This window comes from Colobus angolensis, unplaced genomic scaffold (genome assembly GCF_000951035.1).
Source record: "Colobus angolensis palliatus isolate OR3802 unplaced genomic scaffold, Cang.pa_1.0 Scaffold524, whole genome shotgun sequence".
Lineage (NCBI taxonomy): Eukaryota > Metazoa > Chordata > Mammalia > Primates > Cercopithecidae > Colobus > Colobus angolensis.
The window spans coordinates 527353-548170 of record NW_012118755.1 but is presented as its reverse complement, the minus strand read 5'-3'; the positions used below and the strand labels follow the sequence as shown (position 1 = coordinate 548170).

At 39.2% G+C, this 20818-nt stretch overlaps 1 protein-coding gene and 1 pseudogene across 2 annotated transcripts in view; both read right to left on the bottom strand.

The window, feature by feature from the left end:
• ZNF248 (zinc finger protein 248) overlaps nucleotides 1-20818 on the bottom strand; it is a 363665-nt gene that overhangs the window by 306469 nt on the left and 36378 nt on the right. The window contains exon 7 of one of the 2 annotated variants that reach the window (XM_011960789.1): nucleotides 15983-15995. The exons of the other annotated variant lie outside the window; for it this stretch is intronic. Within the exon in view, the coding sequence (XP_011816179.1) occupies nucleotides 15983-15995 (13 nt within the window). The remainder of the gene's footprint in view (nucleotides 1-15982; nucleotides 15996-20818) is intronic. 2 annotated transcript variants of the gene reach the window in all.
• On the bottom strand, nucleotides 13845-15976 carry LOC105525244 (annotated as a pseudogene).

Below are 20818 nucleotides of genomic sequence, written 5' to 3'. Positions count from 1 at the left end.
AAAAAAAAAAAAAAAAAAAAAAAAAAAAAAAAAAAAAGAAGTAATGAGGATAACAAAAATTCAATTCTAGAGAGGAGGAGCCCTGCCTGGGCACCCTGAGGATTTCTAGCTTTTTCTTCACTAGGTCATTTACCATTTCTCCACACGGGCTGAACCTAGGCAATTGTACACTATTGAGTTGCCAATGTAATTCAATGGGAAAATAAGATCTGTACAATAAATGATGCTGGTACAATTGAATATCTGAATGCTAGTACTAATGAAAAGAAACTGGGGATAGCCAATTAGTTTCAGATAGAGCAGACTTTAAAGCAGGTTATCAGAGATATATGATACATGCTCAACCAATCAGAAGCAGCCAACTAACTTACATAACTAGGGACTTTCTAATGGCATAGACCAAATAAGGCAACTGTACAACTGTAACCCATCAAATATTTTATTTCCACATTCACTCTGTAAAAACCTGTCCCTTATGCTTCTTTTGGTTTGGTGTTTTTTTTTTTTTTTTTTTTTTTTTTTTTTTTTTTTTTTTTTTTTTTTTTTTTTTTGAGGCGGAGTCTCGCTCTGTCGCCCGGACTGGAGTGCAGTGGCTGGATCTCAGCTCACTGCAAGCTCCGCCTCTTGGGTTTACGCCATTCTCCTGCCTCAGCCTCCCGAGTAGCTGGGACTACAGGCGCCCGCCACCTCGCCCGGCTAGTTTTTGTATTTTTAGTAGAGACGGGGTTTCACCGTGTTAGCCAGGATGGTCTCGATCTCCTGACCTCGTCATCCGCCCGTCTCGGCCTCCCAAAGTGCTGGGATTACAGGCTTGAGCCACCGCGCCCGGCCTGGTTTGGTGTTTCTTGATTTACAAATTGCTGTTTGCTCAAATAAACTCTCTAAAATTTTTCATCATGTCTCAGTTTTTCTTGTAAGAGGAGTATATAAGGGATCATTGGGTCAATATGCATGATGGAGTCATTCTCTGGGATAGGGAAATTGTATACAAATATTCTCACTTAATAATACTCCTTTTTATATTTTTGCATCATTGTAAAAAAAGTGTTGAGTGGTTACCTACACAATGTTAAGAATATTCACCAATAGCATATTATATAGAGAGATACACACACACATGCATATGTGTGTATACATACATATGGTATAGTATTCAGATTTTTGCATTTGCAGGACAAATATGAATACACGCAGTACAAACATGTACATATGAACATTTGTGTACAAGCATTTGAGTATCTGTTTTCATTTCTCTTGGGTATATTTCTAGGAGTAGAATTGTTGAGCAAGATGGTAAAACTATGTTTAACACTTTCAATCTGAACAATATTGCATTGTATGAACATACTACAATTTGTTTATCCATTCATCCATCAATGGACACATGGGTTGCTTTCACTTTTTGGCTTTTGTGAATAATGCTGCCATAAACATGGGTGTGAAAATATCTTTCAGATTCTGCCTTCAATTATTTTGAGTATATACTCAAAAGTGGAATTGCTGGATCATATAGTAATTCTATTTCTAATTTTTTGAGCAACTGCCACAATAGCTGCACCATTTTCCATAGCAGCTGTACCATTATACATTCCTATCAACAATGCACAAGAGTTCCAACTTCTCCACATCCTCAACTACACCTGATATTTTTAATTCCTATCTCCTTTCTTTCTCCCTCCCTTCCATCTTTTGATAGCAGCCATTCCATTGAGGATGAGGTGGTATCTCATTTTGGTTTTAATTTGCATTTCCTTAATAACTAGTGATGTTGAATGTCTTTTCATATGCTTATGGGCCATCTGAATATCTTTTTTTTTAATGTCTACTCAAGTCCTTGGCCCATTTTTTAATCAATTTGTTCATTTTGTTGTTGTTGAGTTTTAGGAGTTATCTATATATTCTGAATATTAATCTCTTATCAAATATGTGTTTTGAAAAATTTTTCCCATTCTGTGTGTTGCCTTTTCATTGTCGATAGTGTCCTTTAAAAAAACGTAAAGGTGTTATAAATTTTGATAAAGTAAAATTTGTCTATATTTTATTTTGTGGCTTGTGCTTTTGGTGTCATATCCAATAAATCATTGCCAAATCCAGTGTCATCAAGCTTTCCCCCTGTGTTTTCTTCTGGGAACTTTACAATCTTAACTCTTACATGTAGGCCTTTAATCCATGTTGAGTTACTTGGAGAATATGGTGTTAGGTAAGAATCCAACTTCATTCTTTTGCATGTCAATACCCAGTTTTCCCAGCATTTATTTTTCTTTTTTTTGAGATACAGTCTCACTCTGTCACCCAGGCTGGAATGCAGTCTCTGCTCACTGCAAACTCTGCCTCCAAGGTTCAAGTGATTCTCCTGTCTCAGCCTCCTGAGTAGCTGGAATTACAGGTATGTGCCACCATGCTCACCAGCATCATTTTTTTTAACACTGTCCTTGCCATTGAATGGTCTTGGTACCCTTGTCTAAAACCATTTACTCATACTTTTGAGGGCCTCTTGGCTTTCTATTCTTTTTCATTGTTCTATACATCTGTCTTTATAGCAGCACCACACTATTACACTATTACGATTTATAGCTTTCTAACAACTCTTAAAATCAGGAGGTGTGAGAGCAGGAGGTGCGAGACCTCCAATGTTGTTCTTTATTAAAATTATTTTGACTATCGGGGGTCCCTTTGGATTCCATATAGGTTTTTGGATATATTTTTCTACTACTGCAAAAACACCTTTGGTATTTTGATAGAGATCTCATTGAACCTGTAGATTGCTTTGGGTAGTACTATATAATATCTTAACAATATTAAGTCTTCCTATCAATGTACATGAATGGATTTACACATCTCCATTTATTCTTTAGTACATTTCAGCAACATTTTGTAGTTTTCAGTGTACAAGTCTTTTGCCACCTTGATTTATCTTTTTTGATGCTATAGTACCTAAAATTGTTTCCTGAATTTCCTTTTAGGATTTTCTATTGTTAGTATATACAAACACAAATGAGTTTTGTGTGTTGATTTTGTATTCTGCTCCTTTGCTGAGTCTATTTATTCTAACCATTTTTAGTGGATGGACTCTTTAGGGCTTTCTACATATAAAATCATATAAGAACACACAAAAAATTTACTTCTTTCCAATCTGTATGCCTTTTATTTATTTTTTATTGCCTATTTGCTCTGGCTAGAACTTCCATATTACGCTGAAGATAAACTTTCAGTCTTTTACCCCTGAGTATGACATTAGCTGTGTATTTTTAATACATGGTTTTTATTACATTAACGTAGTTTCCTTCTATTTCTGTGTGTTGATTTATCACATGTGCATTGCTTATCATGAAAGTGCTGAAATATGTCAATGGTTTCTCTCTTCATCAATTGACATTATGTTTTTCCCTCCATTCTATTAATGTGATGTATTACATTAGTTGGCTTTCATATGTTGAGCCATCCTTGTATTACAGAAATAAACAGAAAAAATCCTGCTTGGTCATGGTATATAATCTTTTTTTCTTTTTTTTTCTTTGTTTTTTTCTGACACAGAATCTCGCTCTGTTGCCCAGGCTGGAGTGGAGTGCAATGATGTGATCTCGGCTTACTGCAACCTCTACTGCCTGGGTTCAAGCAATTCCCCTGCCTCAGCCTCTTGAGAAGCTGGGATTACAAGCACACCCCACTACACCTGGCTAACTTTTTGTATTTTTAGTAGAGATGGAGTTTCACCATGTTGGCCAGGCTGGTCTCAAACTCCTGGCCTCAAGTGATCCACTTGCCTTGGCCTCCCAAAATGCTGAGATTACAAGCAGAAGCCACCATGCCCAGCTGGTACATATTTTTAATATAGTGCTGAGTTCAGTTTGGTAGTATTTGTTGAAGACTGTTGTTCATAAGGGATATTACTGTTCATAAGTGTTAGTGTTCATAAGGGATACTACTGGGCAGTTTTATTTTCATATAGTATCTTTGTATGGCTATGATATCAAAGTAACACTAACCTCATAGGACAAATTTGGAAATGTTCCCTTCATTTTAATTTTTTGGAAGAGTCTAAAAAAGACTGATGTTAGTTGGTCTTATTAAATGTTTGGTAGAATTCACCAAGGAAGGCATCAGGTCTGGGGCATTTCTTTGTCAAGAGTTTTTTGATTACTGATTCAGTCTCCTTCTTAATTATGTACTTACGTAATTTTCTATTTCTTCATGAGTCAGTATTGACTTATGTCAATGACATTGTGTTCCTAGATATTGAGCCATTTCATCCATGTTATCCAATTTGTTGTAGTAAGTTGTTCTTAGTACTTTCTTATATTTTATTTCTGTAGAATCAGTATTTATATCCCTGTCTTCATTTCTGATTTTAGTAATTTAAGTCATTTTCTTAGTCTAGTTAGCTAAGGGTTTGTCAATTTGGTTGATCTTTTCAAACAACCAATTCTTGGTTTAATTGATTTTCTCTATTGTTTTTCTATTCTTTAATTTTTTTTGTCTCTGCCCTTATTTCCTTCCTTCTGATACTGTTGAGCTTAGGTTTTTTTGTTTGTTTGTTTGTTTGTTTTTTTGAGATGGAGTCTAGTTCTGTCACCGAGACTGGAATGCAGTGGCATGATCATGGCTCACTGCAGCCTCCACCTCACAGGTTCAACTGATTCTCCCACCTCAGGCTCCTAAGTAGCTGAGATTATAGGCACCCGCCACCATGCCTGGCTAAGTTTTGTATTTTTAGTAGAGACGGGGGTCTCACCATGTTGGCCAGGCTGGTCTTGAACTCTGACTTCAGGTGATTCACCCGCCTCAGCCTCCCAAAGTGCTGGGATTACAGGCATGAGTCACTGCTCCCAGCCTTTAGTTAGCTCTTTTTCTGGGTCCTTAAGATGTAATGTTAGATAACTGATTTGAGATTTTTCTTCTTTTTAAATGCAAGCACCTATAGCTATAAATATCCCCTTTAGCACAACTTTTGCTGCATCACGTAAGTTTCTGTATGTTTTGTTTCTGTTTTCAGTCATCTCTGAGTATTTTTCAATTTCCCTTGTGATTTTTTTTCTTTTACTTATGGGTTGTTTAAAGGTATATTATTTAAATTATTTCCACAAATTTATAAATGTTTCAGTTTTCCTTTTATTATTTTCTAACTTCATACTGTTGTGGTCATAGAATATACTTTGTATAATATCTATATTTTAAAATCTATTGAGACTTAATTTGTGACCTAACATATGGTTTACCCTGGAGAATAACTAATGTGCATTTGAGAAGAATAGGTATTCTGTAGTAGTTGTTGTTGGATATAGTGTTGTGTATTACTTGATCCTAAAAGGGAATATTGAAGCAAATTTTTAAATGCAGACCAGGTCTGGATAATCCCAGAGCAGACAAAGCCAGTTAGGCCCTAAAAATAACCTTAACCTTGATTGAACTGCACACATAATTTAATTTAGATGTCTGTTAAATCAAGTTGGCTTATTGTGTTTTTAAGTCCTGTGTTTCCACCTTCTGTCTCACTGTTCTATCCATTATTGGAATGACAAATGATGTTTTCAACTATTACAGTAGAACTGTCTATTTTTCCCTTTAGTTCTGTCAATTTTTACTTCATTTATTTTGATGTTATCTTATTAAGTGCATAAATGTTCATTATTGCTGTATCTTCTTGCTGTATTGAACTTTTACTAACATACAATATCCTTCTTTATCTCTTGTGACCTTTTTGATTTAAGGCCTATTTTGTCTGATGTTAACATACAGTTGACCCATGAACAACATGGGTTTAAACTGCATGGGTCTATTATACATGGAGTTTTTCCAACATATTGGAAAAGTTTTTGGAGATTTGTGACAATTTGAAAAAAACTTGCAGATAAACCATGTGGCCTAGAAATAGTGAAAAAATTAAGCAAAAGAGGTATGAAATAAATGTATAAAATATATGAAGATACTAGTCTATTTTACCATTTACTATCCAGAAATATACAAATTTCCTATAAAAAGTTAAAATTTAATAAAACATGCACAAATAAAGACTGTACATGGTACCATTAGCAGTCAAGAGAAATGTTAACAGACGTGAAGAGGTAGTATTAAATCATAACTGCATAAAATTACCTGTAGTATATAGTATACTACTATAATAATTTCACAGCCAAGTCCTGTTGCTATTGTGGTGAGCTGAAGTATCCACTTAAAATATAATGTAAAGCTAATCATCTCTGTGTGAGCAGTTCATTTCTCCAGTAAACTGCATATGACAGTAAAAGTAATCTCTTACAGTTTTCACATATTTTTCATCATTTTTAGTGCACTTCCATAAACACTGAATAATACTATTGGACCCACTAGTGATGCTGGAAGTGCTCCCAAGATGCAAAGAAAAGTCATGATATTACAAGAAAAAGATGGATTGCTTAATATGTACTGTAGATTGAGGTCTGCAGCTGTGGTTACCCACTATTTCAAGATAATTGAATTCAGTGTAAGAACCACTGTAGAAAAAGAAAATTTATGAAGCTGTCACTGCAGCTGTGCCACAGGTGCAAAAACTTTGCACTTTTAGCAAAATACCTTGTAATATCATATTGAAAATGCAGTTTTTATGTGGCTTCAGGATTGCCATAAGGCATACCTATAGACTCTAATCCAATTTGAGAAACAGTGAAGTTATATGACAACTTAGAGCAAAAACAAACAAACAAAAACATGAAGGATTTAAAGCTGGAGAATTTAAAGCCAGCAAAGAATGGCTTGATAGTTTTAGAAAGACGTTTGGCATTAGAAATTTCTAGGCAGGGCGCAGTGGCTCGTGCCTGTAATCCCAGCACTTTGGGAGGCAGAAGTGGACAGATTGTTTGAGCCCAAGAGTTCAAGACCAGTCTGGGCAACATGGCAAAACCCTGTCTCTACAAAAAAAATAAAAAGGCAGGTGTGGTGGCATGACCCTGTAGTCCTAGCTGCTTGGGAAGCTGAGGTGGGAGGATTGTTTGAGCCAGGGAGGTCAAGGCTGCAAGTAAGCTGTGATCATGCCACTGGACTCCAGCCTGGGTGACAGTGAGACCTTGCCTCCAAAAATGTAAACAATAAAAAATAAAAATGTCACAATAACAGAAGAATCTGCTTCTGCTGACCAAGAGGCAGCAGACAAGGTCCCAGATGCCATTAAGAAAATCACTGAGGGTTCGGCGCAGTGGCTCACATTTGTAATCCCAGCACTTTGGGAAGTCAAGGCAAGCAGATTCCTTGAACCCAGGAGTTTGAGACCAGCTTGGGCAACATGGCAAAACTCCCTCTCTACAAAAAATACAAAAATTAGCCAGGCATGGTGGCACATGCCTCTAGTCCCAGCTACTCGAGGGGCTGGGGTGAGAGGATCAATTGACCCCACGAGGTCAAGTCTGCAGTGAGCCATGACCACTCCACTGCACTCCAGCCTGGGTGACAGAGCAAAACCCTGTCTCAAAAAAAGGAAGAAAGAAAATCATTGAGGAGGAAAGATATCTGCTTGAACAGGTCTTTAATGTAGACAAAAGTGTCTTTGGGGGGGAAAAAAAAAGTGCCACAAGGGACATTTGTTATACTAAGGAAGAGAAATGAACACCAAGATTAAAGGCAGGAAGGGAAAGGCTAACTCTACTTTGGTGCAAATGCAGCTGCCTTTATGATTAGGTCTGCCGTTTTCTATAAAACTGCTAACACCCAGCCTTGAAGAGAAAAGATAAACATCAGCTTCTAGTCTTTTGGTTGCACAATACAAAGGCCTGCACAGTGAGAACCATTTTTCCGGATTGGTTTCATCCATGCTTTGTCCCTGAAGTCAGGATATACCTTTCTAGTATGGGACTGCCTTCTGAAGCTCCTTTGACATTAAGCATGCCCCTGGCCACCCAGAACCCCATCAGTTCAACACCGAAGACATCAAAGTGGTCTATGTGCCCCCAGTGTCTCTAATTCAGCCTCTAGATGAGGAGGGCATAAGGAACTTTAAGGCCCATTACAATGGTACTCCAGGGAAAGGATGGTTAATGCTATGGAAGAGAACCTTGAGAGAACATCATGAAAGACTGGCAACATGACACCACTGACACTGAAGATGGCATAACTGTCAAAGAAAAAGCCATAGAAGCCATTGACCCCAAAACAATAAATTCCTTCTGGAGAAAACTATATCCGGATGTTGTGCATGACTTCACAGAATTTATGACAGAGCCAATCAAGGAAATCATAGAAGAGATCGTGGATATGGCGAAAAAAAAAAGAAAGAAAGAAAAAAAAAAGATGGTGGAAGCAGGAGAGTAAATATTTCAATATATGGATCTTGGAGAAATTCAAGATCTAATAGACATCACACCAGAGGAATTAACAGAAGATGACTTGATAGAGATGAGCACTTCCAAAGCCTGACTGACCATGAGGCATAAGACGTAGAAGACATACAAGTAACAATGTCATAAAACAAATTGCTATTAGATAATCTGGCAGAAGGTTTCCAATTATTCAAGACTGCTTTTAACTTCTTTTATTACATAGACCCTTTTGTAATACAGGTGCTGAAATTAAAGAAAACAATAGGACTGTTACCATTTTAGAAAAGAAAAAAACGTCAGAGAGAAATTATGATGTAGTTCTGGAAAGTTATACCAGGTATGCTTGCCTCTCCTGCCTCCCTTCCATCTTCTCCACTTCTTCTGCCTCTTCCACCCCTGAGACAGCAACACTGACTCCTGCTCTCCCTCCTCCTCATAGGCCTATTCAATGTGAAGATAATGAGGATGAGGACCTTAATGATGATCCACTTGCACTTAATAAATAAACATATTTTATCTTCCTTACGATTTTCTTAATATCTTCTTTAGCTTACTTTATTGTAAGAATACAGTATATAATACATATACATAATACATGTTAATTAGCCATTTATGTTATTGGTAAGTCTTCTGGTCAATAGTAGGCCACTAGCAGTTACATTTTGGGGGAGGCCAAAGTTATGTGCGTGTGCATGTGTTTGTGTATTTCTGTGTTGGGGGTCAGTGCCCCTAACCCACCACCAATTGTTCAAGGAGCAACTGTACTCACTCCTGCTCTTTTTACAACTTGCATGGGATATCTTTTTTCATTCTTTCACTTTTAACTCTAAAATTAGTGTCTTTGGACACAGATCAGAACCTGCGTCTCTTGTAGACAGTACTGTTCAATCACATTTGGTTTTATTTAATCCATTCTGCCAATCTCTCTTTTGATTGAAGCATTTAAGCCATTTACCTTTAAAGTAATTACCAAAAATGAAGGATCTACATCTATCATTGTGCTTTTGTTTTCTATGTCTTACAGCATTTTTTCTCCTCATTTCCTGAATTACAGTTCTTTTCTTTTTAGTAGATTTTTGGTACTAAATCTTTTAATTCCCTTCTCATTTCTTTTTGTGTGTATTCTTTATAGCTGTTTTCTTTGTTACATTTAACATCCTAAAGTCATAACACTATAAATTAAATTTATACTAGCTTAACCTCAATAACATAAAAAAAAAAAACTTGGCTCCTACATAGCGCTGTCCCCACGACTTTTTAAATTATTGATGTCACAAAATGACTTTGTTATACATTGTGTCCAGAGACACAAAACCTTTTTATGCATTAGTCTCTCATATCATGTAAAAATCAAAAAGTGGAATTACCAACCAAAGTTACAGTAATACATCTTTGTATTACAAATGCCTGTGCATTTCCCTTTATCAGATATCTTCATTTCTTTTATGGCATTAGTTTCTGTCTAGTGTCCTTTCAGTTCAACCTGGACTCTTTTTAGCTTTCTTGTAGGGCAGGTCTACTGCTATGAAACTCCATCAGCTTTTGTTTATCCAGGAATGTCTTAATTTCAGCCTCACTTTTGACGGAAAACTTTACCAAATACAGAATTGTTTGCTGACAGATTTTTTTTTTTTCCCTTCAGCATTTTGAACATTTCAACCCACTGCCTTCTGGTCTCCAAGATCTGATAAGAAATCTGCTAATAACTTTATTAAGGATAGCGTGTATGTATTTATGTTATGTATATGCTGCTTCTTTCTTGCTGCTCTAAAACTTTGTCTTTGGCCTTTGACAGTTTGATTATAATGTGCCTCAATGTGGGCCTCTTTAATTTTATATTACTTGAAGTTTATTGTGTTTCTTCTAGGTTTATATTCATATATTTCATCAAATTTTATAATGTTTCACCAATTATTTCTCCAAATTATCTCTACGCTTTCTCTATCTGGCACTCCGAACAATGCATATATTCATCCACTTGATGGTGTCCCATACGTCTCTTAGGCTTTGTTCACTTTTTTTTCAGACTTTTTTTTGAGACAGAGTCTCGGTCTGTTCCCCAGGCTGGAGTATAGTGGCGTGATCTTGGCTCACTACAACCTCTGCCTCCTGGGTTCAAGTGATTCTCCTGCCTCAGCCTCCCAAATAGCTGGGATTACAGGCACACACCACCACGCATGGCTAATTTTTGTATTTTTAGTAGAGACAGAGTTTCACCATGTTGGCCAGGCTAGTCTCAAACTCCTAACCTCAGGTGATCTGCCTGCCTCAGCCTCCCAAAGTGCTGGGATTATAGTCATAAGCCACCACACCCAGCTTCAGTCTTTTTTATTTCTGTTCCTTAAATTTGATTTCAATGACCCTATCTTCAAATTCACTCATTCTTCTGCTTGCTCAAATATGCTTTTAAATCCCTCTAGCAAATTTGTTGTACTTTTCAGCTCCAGAATTTGTTTTCTCTATATTTATTGATGCTTCCATTTTGTTTATAGTTTTCTTGACTGTCTACATCATCTTTTAGCTCTTTAAACATCTTTAAGACAGTGTTTTTAATTTGTCTGGTAAACCCACAGTCTGGTCTTTTTCAGGGGCAGTTTCTTTTCTTTTTTGCTTTCAATTAGTCGTACTTTGCTTCTTTATTCACCTTGTGATTTTTTTGTTGTTGTTGAAAACTGGACATTTGAAATTTATGGTGTGGTATCTCTGGAGATCAGATTCTGCTAGGCTTTTTGTTCTCATTCATTTAGTTTAAAAAAATAGTTACAGGGTGTCTGCATACTAAAGATTAGCCTGAGATGTAAACTTAAGCTCTTCTGAGTTCGTTTCTAAGCCTGGACTTTGTCCTGGGCATGCATGGCAACTGTCTAAATTCTTCCGTATATGTGGTTGCCAAAGGTCCCAGTCCTTACATTTCTGGTTCCCAAAATGGAAAAAAAAAAGAGAGAGAGAGAGAGAGAAATGAAGGGGAAAAGCACCAAGTCTTTAAATCCCCAGGAATTCACTTCATCTAAAACATGGGCACTAGAAAGAACCATTTCACTTTCTCCACCCTAGGCTCTGGGCGTGGCTCAGACATTTTGCCAAGGAGGTGGGGATGAGGGGCAGGGGAAAAGCAATTCATTAAATCAAAAGAGCATCTCTCCAGTGAATAAGTGCAAGGGCTTGCAACAATGGCACTGAGTTGCAATAGCTGCTCACCTCTGTGTTTATACCTCCATGTCTCCACCTCCATTATCAGAAGGAGCAATCAGTGACTAAAGCACGGTTCCCCAATATTTGCAGAACAGGACCTTAATGCCTATCCTGGCTTCTGCAAGCTGCTTCAGGAACACATACAAAGCTGCTGGGGGTGGGTGATGTGTTAGCCACTACCATGTTCAAAGCTAAAATTAACCACATGTAACCACAATTTGCTACACAAGCCTTCCTACAGGAACAGCCTTTGAGGTCAGTATTGGAGGTTTGTTCTGACACCACGGGGGCCTATGATTAGTCATCTCTTTCCTTGGTTCACCTCTGGTAAATATGTGGCCTATGTTTAGCTTGGATCTCTCACTGAAGCTGTCAGCTTCTTATTTTCCATCAAAATCTTGTTTTTGAGTGCCCTTAGATTTGACCTTTCCTGTACACTCATTCAAATAACATCAGTTCATTAGCAGAGCTTTTGACCTCTTGATTTTATGAATTGTTTTCCCCCCTCGGTGAAATCTCTGAGCCATGCCCCAGAGGCTACGGTGGAGAGAGTGCAGAGGCTACGGTGGAGAGAGTGGAATGATTATTTCTAGCATCCATGTTTTAGGAGAAGGGTGCTGGGTAGGGAGGGTAGGAAGGTGATGGTCTTCTTGGCTTTCCTCTTCTGGCTTGGAACCTCCACCCTACTGAGTCAAAGTAAGGGTAACTGGACCCCTGTATTCTCAGGACACCATGCCTGAGATAGAGCCTGTGTCAAGTGAATGGGGTCTGGGTGGAAGGGAGTCCTGGAATTCTCCTCAGCTGTACTGACCTGCAATTTAGCCTCTTAAACAACTTGTAGGAGATGTATGAGAAACACTAGCAGTCTGCTCCTCCCGTGTAGATGCCACTGCCCTCAAATGGGAGCTGGGAGGCAAGGGAGCTCTGTTTTCTTGGCTGCACCTACCTAGAGTTTGTCATATTGACCTGGGAGGAAGACAGGAGGGCACTGGTTGTGGTCCAAATACTACAGATTCTCACTGTTCCTAATGACTTTTAGATTTTCTTGAATAAGTAGTGCTTAGTTGCTGTATTCCCTAAGAACCACTTCCAAAGACCTATATGATTTTCTTTTCTTTTCTTTTTTTCACATGGATGAACCTTTATTTTTTTTAAAAAATAGCACTTCAAATAAATTAAAAGGGACCACCATCAAGTGTTCAAATTGTGAAGAAACAGTTGAAAACCTAGAGAGACTCCAAGCTGCAGTCTTCTAACCTCATTCTTTGTCCAATGGCAAAAATCCACACATCTCAGTACTCCCACTCATTTTTTTCCTACTGAGACAAGGGAAGCAATTGCAAACAGGAGACCAGACGGAGGAGAAAGCTGCATCTGATTGGAATGAACATTGCTACGTACTTGCTAATATGGGTTTCACTTTACAACCAAATGTATTCTTTCAAAAATAAAAAAGGGGTGAGGGAATCTGTATGTTTTTAAAAATTGCAATTATTTAGGGATAAAACACTAACTCTAGTGCCTTTAACAGGCAACAGCATTTTTTTTCCTCCAAAGTCAAACACCATCTGCAGCTAAGCCTTTGTGCTACAAGCTTTTCAGAAGATGTTATCTAAACTTTATTAAAAGAAAAGAACTGGACTAGCCTAGTGTTTATTTTCTTTCTTTCTTTTTTTTTTTTTTTTTTTGAGGCGGAGTCTCGCTCTGTTGCCCAGGCTGGAGTGCAGTGGTGTGATCTCGGCTCGCTGCAAGCTCTGCCTCTTGGGTTCACGCCATTCTCCTGCCTCAGCCTCCTGAGTAGCTGGGACTATACAGGTGCCCGCCACCATGCCCAGCTTAATTTTTTTGTATTTTTAGTACAGACGGGGTTTCACCGTGTTAGCAGGATGGTCTCAATCTCCTGACCTTGTGACCCACCTGCCTCAGCCTCCCAAAGTGCTGGGATTACAGGCATGAGCCACCGCACCCAATCATCTAGTCTGTATTTTCAAGTCCACATTCTTCATCTGAAGCACTGTATCAGGGACCCCCCTGAGTCTGCATGTTTTCAAGTTCACAGTACACGGAACCAGTTTTTCTTTTTAATTTTTTCCTCAGTCAGAGTAGCCACACACAGTGGCCACTGACACCAGAACCTTGGGCAGGGCCTTTTCCTACCAGGCCTGGCCAGAGCTGCCCATGGTGTCTCCTTAAAGAGAATTCATGCTGTCATGCTCAATGGATGGGAAAAAAGCAAGAAAATAAGCACCTGGTTCAGGTTTCCTCAGATCCATTCAAAATAGCAGGTTTGCTATGTTCCAAACCTGCTGCTAAATGCCATTTGTCCACTTTGTGTGTGTTGAACAGTTTGTGACCTTAGAGTCGGTCTCAATTCAAAGAACTACCATTGGACGCCCCAAAGGTTGATGCAATAGCAGCTCCAGCGGGGCTACTCACAGAGACCAATTTTCAGATACGATGCAGCAAGTAGGGGGTCACAGGCCAGTTGCTGGGCATCAATGTGGTCCTCTTTTCGGTAGGCCAAGCATCGTGGAATAAACGCCTTTGCTTCAAGTGTTACTACTCGTTTTGGTGGGAACTGCACTTCAGCAGCTTTACAAATAGTATTCTCTTGTAGGACGTCTTGCTGAGACTGGTTATGGCTAAAAGGCTTCCCTCCAGAAAAATCCTGATAGAAGATCACACCCACCAACCACACATCACCTTTGAGATCTTTGGTGGTTCTTTCTCAACCACAAAACACTCTGGTGGTAAATAGCAATAAGTACCAGCACCTTGTGATGTTAGCTCCATGCCACCCACTGAATTGTAGCTATCATCCATGATCTTCAAAAGACCAAGCTCTGTAATTTTTATCTCTCCACATGCTGTACCATTTACTAAAAGAATATTCTCTGGTTTGAGGTCATAGTGTATGACGGGAGGTTTTCTTTTATTTAAGTACTTTAAAGCATTCACAATCTGCATGATAATGGACCGGGCCTCTTTCTCTGACATTAATTTGTGCTGTTTCAGATAGAAGTTCAGATCATTCCCCTCACAGTATTCTAACACTGTACAAAATGAATCAGTATCCAGAGAAAAGTAATCATACAGCTTAATTATTCTGGGATGATCCAGTTCTTTATGAATCCGGTATTCCCCACATGCATGCTTGTGGTAATTCTCCTTTTTCTCCTCTCCAGTTTTTATTTAACTGGTGAATTTTTACAGCTATGTATCTTGGCTCTGTCAGTTCAAATGCCTTGTAAACTTCACTGAAACCTCCTCTACCCAAAAGATGTAACAACAAATATCTGTCATTTAGTGTTGGGTGATATTTAAATTGTGAGTTATTTTCATTATGTATCCTTTTTAGTTCCCTGATATATAGATTTCTAACCCTTTCTAGCGTTTCCAGCTGTTTGGATCTCTGCTTCCTCCTTTTTAAGATGACCTAACCTGAGTTTGAAGATTTCTTCTTGTTCATGGTATTCTGCTAATGTTAATGTTTCATTTTCAGCTCCATTGGTCCTGCTTTTCCACTGTTTCTGCTCACTGGTTGCAGGAGGGTCCTGACTCATTGCAAGGTTTCTGCTTCGCTAACATTTTCCATTGTCTATCTCTTCCCTCTGTGAATTTATCCTTTCCTGTTGCTTGATAAGATTCTGAAAAGCATAACCATCTGTCCACTGTTCAGTAAAAGAGGTTCCTTGTCAGACAGTAGAAAAGTGGTCCAACCTCAAGCGGTCTTGCATGCTCTTATCTCTACATTCCATCTTCTCTTTTTGACTTTTCTATAAGGACTTTCTTGCTCATTGTCACACATCTATTTAATCTTCTTTGTATCTCTGTAACATCTTTTGCTGTTCATCAATCTGCTGTGTCAAATCACAGTTGGCTCTTAATAAATCATCTATTCTTCCCTCCTTCTTAAGTCAGAATTCTTACTGTTTTCTAGTGCAGATATTTTTTCTATTGTGAGGTCAGACTGGGTCTGTCTGTGCCAGATGGAGATCTGTTTTTGGGAGCTGCAGGAATGCTCCGTGTTGCCAGATCCCGTAGATGAGGGACTGTTTTGCTGAGCTGAAACAGAAGTGAAGCAGAGGCCAGCTCCCCTTTGTGCCAGCTGCTCTGTGTCAAGCCGAGGTTTTGTTATCATTGCTGACATGAGGCTGTTGGCAGAGCAGACTGCTCCTCCATCGCCTCCTTTGCAGCGCTGCCATCTAAACCACAGAGGGGCTGTTCCACTCATTGCAGTAAGGGATTGGATAAGGAATGTTGCGGTGAGAATTGTGCAACTGGTGGAACACTGCTGTCAGGGCTGGTTCCTGGCCCGCTTCCCCCAGCAAACTCAAAGTAATCACTAATTTTATGTACCCTAGCAGTGCCTTTCCCTTGGCTAGTTTCATATGGTTCAGCTTTTCTTTTCAGCTTTCACTGGTCATTCTGCTTTTTCTCGGGAGTCTCTACTTCTTTATCACTCAAGGATCCCACACTGCACAAGCTCTGGTTGGAAGACTCACTATTAAGTGGTCCCTTTCGTTATATCTGATGTACTCTCCTTCATTTCGTCTTTTGTTTCCTGATTTTCCAACTCTTGAATATTTCCCATTCTTCTGTTTTGCAATGTATTTATTTCTTCTTGCATCGATTTATTGTTTTTTCCTCTTCTTTTCTAGTTTTCCTTACTAATACCTACTGTAGTAAACCTGGCCTCCAATAATTCCTGCCGTCGTGGGTCCAGGATATACAATTCTTCCATCACTTCTGGCTGGCAGAGCGTGGGACTAAAGGTCCCAGGGACTAAAGGTGCTCTTGGATCCCAAAGACCTATATAATTTTCATCAGTTATGCTCACTTCACTGAGAAGTAGGTCTACAGAGGTCCTCATACTGCCATTGTGGAAGTCATGGTAACTTTTTATATTTATTGCCCCACTAGAAAGTAAGTTCTATAAAAGCAGAGAGGTTTTCTGTTTCATTTAGAAATAACTCCTAAGCAACTATGAAAATGACTTATACCTATTGGTTGGATGAATATATTTAGGATTTCCTTGGTTATCTTAAATTTAACTCTCAGAATAACCCCACAAAGTAGGTACTACTGCCATTCACATTTAGAAAGGAAGAAACTGAGGTTTTCAGTAGTTAAATTACCTGTCCAGTCACATATGTGTTAAGTGTGGTGGATGTATATGCAGGCCTCGCTGACTTTAAAGTCCGTGCTCTTGAACAGTGTGCTTTACTATATGGACTGTTCACACCCCTCAGTCCAGCTCTTACTAGATGGCCTTTAACAGCTCTTCAATCACATTCAAGAGCCTCACTCCCCAGTATAGACAGCTGCAGAGGTGCAGTTCTTCTGGAATTAAGGCCTACACATTTTACTGAACATACTTGGCCACTTACACAGGGAGCTTTCCTCAAAGAAAGCAACAAATGCAACCACAGCCAACCCACTGCTCAGTCCCAGTCCCTACCCTTACTCCCTCTTCAACCCTGACCCTGGAGCACATCCTATCATCAAAGGGCTTTACCTACATTCAGGACAGGCTTGAAAACCCAAGATGCTAATGGACACAAATGACAGTCATTTGGAGTTTTGGATCCCACCTACTACAAGCTAATCTCACCTTTTCTAACTACCAAATACCACCGAACTCCCCTCAAACCAATTCCAATTCCAAAGTGCACAAACTTCCTTTCCAGTTCTCTGCCCAGAACCAGTTGTATGCCCAGAATCAGTTCTCCAAAGGATAAAGGCTGAAGACTGGAGCCTCAGTAATCAGCTCCCTCAGAAGCTGAAGACAACATAAGCCCCACACAAGGGGCTACGCCTTCCCCTCCCGGTGTCGTCAGAGGCCCAACTCATGACATTGCTGAATTTAGTGTCCCATGAGCCACTGTAGACACTCGGTAGCAATCATTCCAAAAGCTGTAATAAGTTGGTGCTGCTCAAATTAATCTCCTCTCCCCGGAGGCTTTGCCCCTTCAGAATCACAACGGACGTGGTCTGGAGTCGTTTTAAATAACAGCCTGTGTCTACATAGAAAGCTACCACAAACTGTTTATCAATTTCACTTGTGAACACAGAAAAGACACTTAAATAAAGCTGAAAATGAGACCAACAATTAAAGTGTTATCTCCATGGCTATTTTTTTTTCCCAGGTTGCAAAATATATCAACTTGGAAAAATTACATATATATTAAACAAAAATGAAAAAAAATCAGAAAACATAATCTAAAAGAAATGATTCATCCTCTCCATTCACTTTAAGTGCAAAGTCTGACATTTTTACAAAAGGCATGATGCTTTGTGATAATCTCTTCACTGAACTGTGTACCACGAGAATCTTCAGTGGTAAATATACATTTATTAAATACACATTAATAAAATACCTCTGTTATATTCATTATAACAATATAGTCAAGATCAGGGGTGTCCAATCTTGATCAGGGGTGTCCAATCTTTTGTCTTCCCTGGGCCACAATGGAAGAAAGAAATGTCTTTGGCCACACATAAAATACATTAACAATAACGACAGGTGATGAGCTAAAAAAAATAAAAGTCACACAAAAAAAGCTCATAATTATTGCGGGAACTGGCCAGCAGTCCACAATGCAACAGGGCTCTCTCTTTGCTCCCAGGCGGATCGGCAGGTCGAGAAATAACAGACACACACAAGACAGTGAAAGCTGGGTCCAGGGGGGTCACAGCCTTCTGGTCCCGTGGTGCCAACAATGCACTGGATATGCCAGCATCTATTATTGAGTTTAGTGAGGGCAGGGGTACATTAGTGAGGGATTTAGGGTTATTTGATTATGTGGTGAGATGGTCACACGGGGATGAAGTAATTCTTTAATGTAACATCTGTATGGAGAAGTACAGTATAAAGAGATAAGAATTTACAATATAGTGTGTGCATCAGTAATTTCCAACAGAGCCTTAAAACAGGAACAGCAGTAACAGTTACAGCAAAAGCTCATTACAAACAGTTCATAGAAACAGGAGGTGAAGTTTAATTTCTAACAGAGCCTTAAAACAGGAACACAGTCTTTCCATAACCTATGATTAGCAAGATATTAATCAACAGTAATAGTTGCAGCAAAAGTTGGTTACCAACAATTCATAGAAACAGGACGTGAAGTTAGACAATCAGTTAGACCAGAAATTCTCAGAAGGGAGTATGAACCCTAAAGAGACCTAGAAGAGCCACAGCAAGATAAGGGCGTTTATAGCCCTATCTTATCCATATGGACAGACGCCCCCCATGCACCTGTTTATAGGTTCTCCACGAGGGTCGCGTTCCATTCCCAGAGCTATGAACATCTGCTTTTCTGGGATAGGAAACTTGGTGATGTGAAACCTCCCTGACTGCACGTCCATTCATAGGCTCTCTGCAGGGGGAAGCACATCACGTCCTGTTGGCTCATTCTGACAGTCCAACTTGGCATTGTCTTTACACAATCCTGCATGCAATTTTGAATTTACAATAATAAGAAGCATTTCATCTTTTATTCCGTAGCAATAGTTTCAGGGGGTCTCCCTACACATGATGTTTTAAGAAAGTTTACAAATTTGTGCTGGGTTGCATTCAAAGCCATCCTGGGCAACATGCAGCCCATGGGCCTCAGGTTAGACAAGCTTGATCAGGATGTTTCCATGTGCTAAAAAATATTTAGAATTAAATAAATGTGTGGTCTATGTGAAGGAAACTATAAAACTTGGTCAAGATGTTTACATGTTCTAAAAAACATATAGAATTAAATGTGCAGGCTATGTAAAGGAAACTATAAGTTTATTGAATGACACCTTAAAAAATGCAAATAGTGGCCGGACGCAGTGGCTCACACCTATAATCCCAGCACTTTGGGAGGCCGAGGTAGGCTAATCACGAAGTCAAGGGATCAAGACCATCTTGGCCAACATAGTAAAGCCCGGTCTCTACTAAAAATACAAAAATTAGCTGGGCATGGTGGTGCGTGCCTGTAGTCCCAGCTACTCGGGAGGCTGAGGCAGAAGAATCGCTTGAACCCGAGAGGCGGAGGTTGCAGTGATCCAAGATCACGCCACTGCACTCCAGCCTGGTGACAGAGCGAGACTCTGTCTCAAAAACACAAAAAACAAAAAAACAAAACAAAACAAAACAAAAAGCAAGTAACAGGAACTAATCATTTTTTGAACAAAAAAAGTTAGGCATATTATGTCACAACATTCCAAACAAATTCTCAACAATGTTCTGTATTTTCAAATCTTTTGTACTGCTTCTAGAACAAATGTAAATTTTATGTGAAATAATGAGGGGGGTCGAGAATTTTGTGAAGATACAGACTAAAGCTTAACTAGAGATGTCTTTTTTTTTTGGTTGTTTTTTGAGACAGTCTCGCTCTGTCGCCCAGGTTGGAGTGCAGTGGCATGATCTCAGCTCACTGCAACCTCCATCTCCTGGGTTCAAGCGATTCTTGTGTCTTAGCCTCCCGAGTAGCTAAGACTACAGGCACGTGCCACCACACCTGGCTAATTTTTGTATTTTTAGTAGAGAGAAGGTTTCATCATGTTGGCCAGGTTGGTTTCGAACTCCTGACCTCAGGTGACCCACCCACCTCGGCCCCCCAAATTGCTAGGATTACAGGCGTGAGCCACTGCACAGGGGCAAAGATGCATCTTTAATGGCTAGAATAAACTAAGTATTTTAGAGTCTGAAAAAAAAAATATGTAAAGGCCTAAGATCACGTAAGAATTCAGTAAGTGATAATGGTGGCTATGTCAGTTTTCCAGAAAAATGGAACCAATAAGAAGATGTACATATAGAAAGAGCTTTATGATAAGGAATTGGCTCACCTGATTATGGAGGCTAGCAAGTCCCAAGATCTGCAGGTTGAGTTAGCAAACTCGAGGTCCAGGAGGACTGAGAGTATTATTCCAATCTGAAGGCTCAAGACCCAGGAAAAGCTAATGTTTCAATTGAGTCTAAAGGCAAGAAAAAGCTGATGTCCAGTTTGAAGGTCACTGGTGGGAATTCTTACTCAGGGGTGTTGGCACTTTTGTTCTATTCAGGCCTTCAATCAATTGGATGAGTCCCACCCACGCTCATCTGCTTTACTTAGTCTACTGATTTTAATGTTAATATCATCCAATACCCCCTCACAGATATACCCAGAAGAATGTTAGACCAAGCAACTGGGCACTCCATGACCCAGTCAAGTTGACATATAAAATTAACCATCACAATGACATTTCAAAGTAGAGAGAAATAGGCCTATTTAATAAATGGTGTTGGGGTAAGTGGTTCTCTCTGTAGATCACATGGCATGTGTAAATGTTTACCTCACAAAATAAATATACTTCACATGGAATAT